Raw genomic sequence first — 8,735 nt, 5'->3', positions numbered from 1 at the left:
ATATTGAGGGGAGAGCACACACTCTGCAGAATTACTCTGACTGTGGACTCTTGGTATCTGGGACTCCAGATGGCTCCAGTAAAGTATTGGTGTCCTATACTGGCTGTTATGTCTTTGAATGGGTGAGTGACTGTAGGTGTTGTTCTGGAACTGTGGCTACTGCTGCTCTAGCTGCTCTGACTGTTATGGCTCTCCCCTAGGATGGCAATTACCTCATGCTGATTGGGCTTGAAGGAACAAATGCTGCTGGACAAAAGGTTCTTCATGAAAAGAAGCTGCTCAGGTGCCCTGTGGACCTTCCTGGTAAGACAAACAGCTCTCTGGGAAACCCAGCTTGTTTACCTTGTGGTGGCAAATGCCTCTCCTTTCAGATGGCTGCTCCTAGTCAGTCTGGGGGCTAGGAAAGCAGACTTCCTGCTGTACAGAAGACTTCCCAGAGAAGGGTTTGGACACAGGAGCCAGCAACTTGCTGGTGACTTGTGTCTCATTTGCAGGGTGAGCAGGTTCCTCATGTTTGCTAGCATATTCTGACTGCATGAGACCCTGCATGTTCAGAGATTGAGCCAGGTACAATGATTTTTCTAATTACTGGATTTGACCTAGAACATTTCATCTTGATAGATCCCATGGTGTCCAGACCTCTGTTCCAGGTAAATGCAGGTCACATCTGAGCAGGCTTCCAGCTCCAGGCTATGTGTTTGACCTTCACCTGAGTCTTGATTTGTGTGCTGAGTCACCAGGACATTTGCCACCAGTGTTCTCTGTGTCTTTGTTCTCCTGCTCTTGTTTTTCTGTTGCAAACTCCTGCTGTTCCTTCCAGCCCTTGATGCTCCAAGCAGTAGTGTCTGTTCTGCTGTCCTCAGCCAAGACCGGCTGCCGTGTGCCTCCTTGCCTGTCAGCCAGGGAGACTGTGAAGTGCAAGGCTGCTGCTATGACCCTAGGGACAGGGTAAAGCCTTGTTATTTTGGTAACACAGGTAAGTGAGAGCAACTGTTGTCCCCTCTCCCTAGAGGAGCTGCAAACTGGGATTCCTCGCTTCCCTGGCAGAGCAACATTGGTGTGTACCAGTCCTGCAGGTGGCTGAGGGCTATGTTTTTGGCTGTCAAGAGTATTTTGCCTCATGGAGGTGTCCAGCCCTTTCCTGTGTTTTGCAACAGACTTTGGTTTATAGCCAGAATCAGTATTGCTGTTAGAGCTGGTTGCACTTGTCTTACTGTGCTTAGCACTTGTTCTGGGAGTTTTACAGGCAGGACAACTTGTGAGACTTGCTGGTGTTGTCTTTGCTGTGATGTTTCAGCTTCTTTTCCATCCCTTTTCTTGCTGACTTCAAGACTGATTACATCTCTTCCTGCAGTGACAGCTCACTGCACACCAGATGGCCAGTTTTCCATTGCTGTCTCTCGTGATGTGACCCTGCCACCCATTATCCTGGACTCTGTGCAACTGGCCAGTGGACAGAGTACTGGCTGTGTCCCTGTCATGAAAAACAGTGCCTTTGTTGTGTACCAGTTCCCACTCTCTGCCTGTGGCACCACTTTTCAGGTAAGAGCTGCAGGCATCACCAGGCTGGGAGTAGCAGGAGCTTGTACACCTGGAATAACCTGACATGGCTTTGGCTACTGAATGGGCACCCTACAGTCTTCCAGATGCCAAATACTGCTCTCCAGCCTGGCAATAATCCAGCTTAAGCTTACTGCAGTGACAGTGCCTGGTCTGTCATTCCAGGTGACTGGAGACCAGACCATATATAAGAATGAGTTGGTGGCATCCCGAGATGTGAAGACTGGGAACCTTGGCTCTGTTACTAGGGATAGCACTTTTAGGTAATGTCCTGGGGCTGGTATTGCTGGGTCCCACTGTGTTTGATGCCATTAGAGAAATTCCTGCTTGTCACAAGCTCTAAATTTACAATGGGGTGTTGGAATGGCCTAAGGACTGGTATGTCTCTGATTAATGGGAATAAAGTTGGTGGTGATGAGTGATGCTGTAGCCTCTACTATGAACTCTGAAGACAATTTCAAGTATTTGTTAAAAGGAAGTATTGAAGGAAAGACTGGGGATATGGATAATTAAAGCAAATATTACATTGCCATCTTGGAGAAAATAGATATCAGGGTGACCTTTCTTATCTACTTGATGTGGCTTTTTCCTGTCCCACCAGGTTACATGTCCACTGTAGTTACTTCATTGCTGAGAGCTTAATTCCCTTCAGTGTTCAGGTCTTCACATTGCCACCATTCCCTGGTGTGTCTCAGCCAGGTCCTCTGTCCTTGGAGCTGCGTGTTGCCTCAGGTATGAGAGGTTTATAGGACTTGCTGAAGCCCAGCCATAGTGGGAACTTACTGACATGGTTATAGAGGATGTTTTTGGGTTGCCTCTACCTGTTTGTTCCTGCTCTAAAATGGCTCTTGGGTTTCTTCTGTTCCAGATGGAAGCTATACTTCCTACTATAATGACAGTGACTACCCTGTTGTGAAGACTCTGAGAGACCCTGTTTATGCAGAAGTCAAGATTCTTCAGAGAACAGATCCTGACCTGGTTTTGGTTCTGCACCACTGTTGGGCTACATCAAGTAGCAATCCTCAGCAACAGCTGCAGTGGCCTGTTTTGGTGGATGGGTAAGTGACTTGCAAATAGCTTTGGTCGGGGAGTGACTTGTACTTTTTTTTTACTGCTGTCCCCTCCTCCTCAGGTGCCCTTATGCAGGGGACAACTATCGGACACAGCTTGTGCCTCTGAGTCTTGCTTCAGGACTACTGTTCCCCTCTCATCACCAGCGTTTCACCTTCTACACATTCACATTTGTGGACTTTAATTCCCAAGAGATGCTCTCTGGGCTGGTAAGATCCTGTCCTGTCTTTCTATGGAGGACAAGTAGCATATGTAAGCAGTAAGAACTGCTTCATAACTATGAGACTCTTGGCCTTCTTAGTGGGGAGACCCAAAGGCTGGGAAAACCTCCTCCTGTAATAGAAGGAGAGAGATTGATGCAAGAAAATCTTTATTCCCTGAGATGGATGTGGTAAGATGCCTGTGTGAGTGCTTAGGGCCTGGTGCGGTGAATGTGCCACACTGGGATGTCACTTGTCTACAGATACTGCCTGAGTGGTTCCAGGCTGTCTCCCATTCTTTCCAGGTATACCTGCACTGCAGTGCCTCAGTGTGTCACCGGTCTGTACAGGAGTCCTGCACCACCACTTGCCCTGCTAGAGCCAGTAAGTGTCCTTGCCTTCCTGCTGCCCCATCCAAATGGCCAACAAGGGTCTAGCCTCCCAGTTGGGGGTAGGGGGACATGTAGATTATGAACTAGGCCCCTTGAGCCACAGCTTGACAAGGCATTTCCAGCTGCTTTCCACTGAGGAAGGGCCTTTGCTCTTATGCAAAAAGGTAGAGGTTTTCATAGGTTTTTGATTCTGTGACTCACATAAAAGGTTTGGTCTTCAAAACTTCTCAGATGTTGAAGCTGAACTGGACAAAGCTTGCTGGCCTCCAGGGCCAGGTCTTCTCACCTAAAACCTTCATATTGCTCTGTAGGGGGTAAAAGGAATGCTGAACATCCTCTTGAGGACAGTGCCTCCCATGTCTCCAGTAAAGGTCCTGTAATTTTTCTCCAGGATGAGCTAAGATGGGACACAACCAAGGATGGCCTTGGTAAGCATGTAAGCCCCATGTAGCTAAGCTGAGGAAGAGGGCTGGTCCAAGTCTTTATTGCAGAAAGACTGAGCCCTTAAGGCAACCCAGTACCTCAGTGGAGGAGTGTTAACTGGGCCTCTCCCCACACAGGAGCAGCTGTGCCTGCTGTAGCCCCCTGGGCTCTGGTGTTTGCTGTAGGAACTGGAACAGCTCTGGGAATGGTGCTTGTGGCTGCTGTGCTGTGGAGAAGGAAAGTGTCTGTAATGCATGACATCAATATGTTGCAATAAAGTGGCTCTAAAACCCACTTGAACTGTGGATCTCCTTCCTGGCTTAGAGCACATAGGGCTGAACAGGAGTGTGTCCTGGGGTCTGTGGCTGTAAGCCTTTTTTTGCAAAGCAAAAATTATCCTGATAGCTGTGAGAGAGCTTTCCAAATGTTGTTTCTCTGAATCCATCTTACTTTCTGGTAATTATGTTCTGGATTTAGTGTTAACTATCTGCTGCAGTCAAGAGGGAGTCCTTGTCATGCCTCTGGAAAGCTGTGGACTCAGACAAGAGTGATGCTGGGTGATGCCTGCATTTCTGTTAGTGGCAAAGGTGTCTTTCAAAAGTACTTGGCTTATCTCAAACACTGAGTAGAAGTGCAGCAAAACTAATTAAAAGTAAATACTGCAGCTGCTTCTCCTTTGGGGATGCTGAGCTGATACCTGGCTGTGGAGAGAAGCTGGGAATTGCCCACTTGACCCTGAGCTCACCAGGTAAGTCAGAGCTGTGCTCATGTGGCAGGATTTGGAGGCAAGGATAGCAAAGCACTACATAAATGGGCTTTCATAATGGTGCTGGAGGCAAACCTACTTCTCATGCTCTGGAAACTAAAAAGCAGGTGGATTTTTTTTTATGGAGGATGAGAACTTCATTCTAGCTGAAAAAAAATCAAAGGGCCTAAGTGGTTTTAACTTCAGAAAGAAATTCAATGTTGATGTAAAGATTAATCTTAAACCTTCATGTGAGAGCAGACAGTCTCCAGAGCTCACAGACTAAAGCTAATTGAAGACCACTGTTGGCATAACCATGCTACAGATGTGCTTTTCTGAAATGAGAAATATAACTTGCTGTTTTGAGCATCAGGAGTTTAGTGTGAAGTTGGTCACTGCAGCTGAGCAGGAGCACTTTCAGTTTCCTGAGATCCTGGGCAAAAACAGTCCAGCAAACTTTTCCTGAGGGTGAAGGGAAAGGGCATCCTTCACCCTCCCCTTCCTGCTCTGGTGCTTGCATTAGCACTAAGATCCCCCTATAGCTGATGGGGTAGTCTCTGAGCAACGAGGCTTGAAGGGAAGGAAGAATTTTTTTCCTCTCCACAGGCTTGATTAGAAATTCTCCTCATTAAAAGATGGGAGTAGTCTTAATCATGCTGGCTAGGGGCTTTTAAGTGGGAAGAGCAGCTTTCATATATGCAGAAGCAAATAACTGAGCAGTATCTTGCTTGAGGTAGCAGTTATTATTCTATTTAATTGGCTTCTGCCAATACTGTGTGTGATTGGCAAGTGTTAACAGGTGGTGGGAACTGCTTTTTAATTCCTTTTTTTTCAACAATAAATGTCAGGAATCATATTTTTATTTTCTAGCAGAACTGCTCTTCCCTGCTACTTCCAGGGTAACCAGTGCTCTTAGCCTTGCCTATTTTTAAAATACCATCAGGAGAAGATAAGACTCCTCCAAGTGGGAGGGTGAAGGAGATCACAGGTTAGAAAGCTCATTAGCTTGGGATGGGTCCAACAGCTGCCTCCTTTAAGGAATGCCTTTGACAACTAAATGGCTTTGCTGCAGGTGGAGTACTGGGAAAGCAGAGGGTGAACTCTATGCCTTACTGAAGTCTTTATCAGCTGTCTGTAATGTTAATTAACTGGGCAATTAGAGGAGTAGTATAGACCACACCTTTTCAGTATAGCAAGCAGAGTGCTCTGGCACTGCTTTTGACAGTGTTTGCTAGCCAAGAACTTAACACCTTCCTGGTTGCTGCTGGAGTCCTCCCATGCCTCAGGGAGGTAGACGAAACTATTTCCTTAGAGAGCTTAGGTGCCTGTGTGGAGGCTGAAGCGGCAAGAGGACGAGTGTCCCTGCCTCACTGCTCCCTGCTGCCCTCCGTGGGGTTACTGAATTGCCCCAAAGTGGCAGGGGCTTCAGCCATGTAGTCTCTGGAGATCAGGTGGAGCCCCCTGCAGGCACCGTCCCTTCTGGTGTAGAGCAGGATCTTGCTGTGATGGACCTGCTTGCTTAGTGCAGAGCACATGCCGTAATACATGGAGATGCGTGAGCAGAGAAGTTAATTCCCTTATCCACTTAATGAGAGCTCTTCTGTACCTAAGCCTTGCTTTGTGTCTCCTAGGAAGAGGGGATGGGCAGGGCCAGCAGTCAGGTCTGAGTTGCTCTATGTGAAGCAGCCACATAGGGTGAAAACCAGGCAACACAGACGTTTCCTCCTCTGGTGTGTTGTCCCTCTCTTACTGGTCTGTTCCTCCTTCTCCACTGGGGTGTTAGTAGCTTTTGTTGCTACCTTGTTCTGCAGTATTCTCTCCTGCAAAAGTGTACTCTTTATTATACCATCACAGGTGGATTTCTGGTTTTATTTGGGTCTCACTGATTTTTCTGTTCTTTTGAGTAATGGCATGTGACTTGTGTCAGCACCCTCTAACTCTGCTCCATACTGCCTGGTTATACCACTGAACTTTGGGGTGTTGTGGGTTGTTGTAGATATTGACTTAGACTCCTGCAGGTGAAGGAAAGCTGCTCTGTCCCCATGTGCATGCTGTGGGCTGGGAATGAAGGAGAAGTTGAATAAAAGCAGCCCTAAGAGCAGCCAGTACCTGTCAGCTGAGGCTGTTGTGTGATGCTGCTGCTTAACCCAGATTTTTTTTGGAGAAGAAACCCTAATGCTGAGCATTGGCACTCTGTCTCCAGTGCTTTCACCCTCAGAAAAAAAAACCCCAAAAGCACCAACTTCCTTTTTTGCCAGAGCTGAAGAAGTTCATCAAAACCTTGGAGGTAACACTTATTTTCTTGACTAGCTATGCTACTTGAGATCTTAAATGTGTGGCAGTTGTTATTACTACTACAACCCAGGTGTTCATTAATAAAATATCTGAAACCAAATATCATAATAGTGATGCTTTTATTAAATTTCTTATGCTTGTATTACAGTGTATCCTGGAGTGTAGAACTATACAGTATGTTACATGTTATAAATACATTTATTTCTGAAAGTACATGAATATATTTCATATAATGCTGTAATAAAAAAGAGTGCTAGTTCATTTTAGTAAAAAAATAACAAAAAAACCCCCAAACAAACCCAAAACCACAAACCTATAATATCAATGGAAGTGGTAGGAAATACTAGTTCATGATGCTACATTTTAAAACACTTTAAATTCAGCTAGCACTGATTCACATTCCTTACAGTTTCTGTAAAGCTGGAAGGATCATGGAGGGTGTAAGTTAATGCAGGTTTTTAGCCCCCTGTATTTCTGGGGATATATAGACTATTCACAGAATAATCAAGTTATAGATCTTTCTAGCCATGGATGAAGCTAGCAAGGTATAGGGTGAATAACCAAATCAGAACAGAACTTTTTTTTCAGTTGGGAGTTTTGTTTTGGATTTGGTTTTGGTTTCAGTTTTTTTTAAATGCTAACAACCCTTCTGAGTCCTTGCAGAACCAGATCTGGGCTGCTGCCTTCACTCATCCCTGAAAATTACAGCTGCCCTGGGAGAGTGTGGCTGGGGTGCTTTACATCTTGGAAGAGATCCTGTTCTGTTTTTGAGAATTCTAACAGTTACAGCTGATCCGGCTGAGCAAGGCAGAAGTATCTGTTACTGAAAGGCTGAGCCTGCTGAAGTCAATCCATTCCTGCCAGCTTCTCAAACCTTGGTTCTCAGGCAAGTTTGGGTTGGGGAGGGACTTTTAAACCACAATTGCTTGACTTGCAATTATGTTGTAATTTAGGGGGTAGAATAATCTCTTAACAAAAGACAGAGTGGGTTTATTTAAATCTTTATGTGTATTAATTATTGTGCTAGTACCAGTAAGAGCTGGTGTGTAGAGACCAGTGTAACCAGGGGACCTCCAGAAGCATGTGCTGCCTGTCCCCAAAGCCCGGAATCGGTGGCTGTGTGGCAATAAGGCAGCCACTATAAGTGGCCATAGAATTACACAGTTGTTAAAATGGCCAAAAAAAGCAGCACCTATAAAAGATGTATTTTAATAACTCTCCCTTGCAGCTCTGCTCTCCCTCTTGCCTTTTCCCAGCAGAGAGAGCATAAGCTGAGCCATACAGCAGTACCACTACCCCACCTACAGCTTCAGGCCACCACCTGCACAGCCAGAAGATTTAACTTGATGCTTAACAGTAAGAACTTGAGCGCAGTTCCACCTCCAAAAGGCAGCACAAGAGCTGTGCTTCCTGGCGAAGCTGAGGTGTTTCCTTGGGATGTGCCCTCCAGCCTCAGAAGGCTGATTCCTGCAGTGCTCCTGGCTCCAGTCTCTGCAATGACCTCACACGATGGCAGCTTCTGTGTTGGGCAGCACTAGAGTTGAGCTGCCTCTGCAGAAGCAGCAGGCCCACAGGATTAGAAGCTAATGGTGGATTTGGGAATGGCCTCGGAGGGAGTCTTGGCTTTACAGACTGTTTTCCTGTTGGATTCCAGTAAAATGGCACAGCTGTCCAGATGCTGCTCTAAAGGGAGGAGTTGTGCTCAGGACCATGGCAGCCCAACCACCCCCAGAGGCAGGAGGCTGTCCTTTCAACAGCCACTTTTGCACCAGGCAAGGAGTCCCTAGCACTCTTCTAAACGCTGTTGTGTCCCATAAAGCTTGAGTTGCAGTTGGTGAAGGTCCCCAGAAAGCAGTGATAATTTAAAAGCTTTAATGTTTCAGGCAATTCTGTTCCTAACTCACAGAAGGAAGAATTTCCAAATCTTACTTAAAAGTCTCTCTTGCTTATACTGCCAAGAGGCTACAACAGTAATTTTAAGCTATGGCTGAACTTCTGTAAGTATACCTCATATTTGGGAGCAAAGCTGTACATAGCTGAGTATGCATC

The 8,735-nt window shown here is 46.1% G+C and overlaps 1 protein-coding gene across 1 annotated transcript in view; it reads left to right on the top strand.

The window, feature by feature from the left end:
- The window catches only part of LOC104391500 (zona pellucida sperm-binding protein 4-like), a 14,642-nt gene that overhangs the window by 765 nt on the left and 5,142 nt on the right, over positions 1-8,735 (top strand). Inside the window, exons 2-11 of the mRNA XM_010000814.1 lie at positions 1-122; positions 201-303; positions 821-976; positions 1,355-1,542; positions 1,726-1,823; positions 2,162-2,292; positions 2,429-2,618; positions 2,693-2,840; positions 3,137-3,215; positions 3,535-3,651. Coding sequence (XP_009999116.1) covers positions 1-122; positions 201-303; positions 821-976; positions 1,355-1,542; positions 1,726-1,823; positions 2,162-2,292; positions 2,429-2,618; positions 2,693-2,840; positions 3,137-3,215; positions 3,535-3,651 — 1,332 coding nt within the window. The remainder of the gene's footprint in view (positions 123-200; positions 304-820; positions 977-1,354; positions 1,543-1,725; positions 1,824-2,161; positions 2,293-2,428; positions 2,619-2,692; positions 2,841-3,136; positions 3,216-3,534; positions 3,652-8,735) is intronic.

Source organism: Chaetura pelagica, unplaced genomic scaffold (genome assembly GCF_000747805.2).
Source record: "Chaetura pelagica isolate M959 unplaced genomic scaffold, ChaPel_1.0 scaffold166, whole genome shotgun sequence".
In the NCBI taxonomy this organism is placed as follows: Eukaryota; Metazoa; Chordata; class Aves; order Apodiformes; family Apodidae; genus Chaetura; species Chaetura pelagica.
This window is presented reverse-complemented; position numbering and strand designations above follow the sequence as displayed.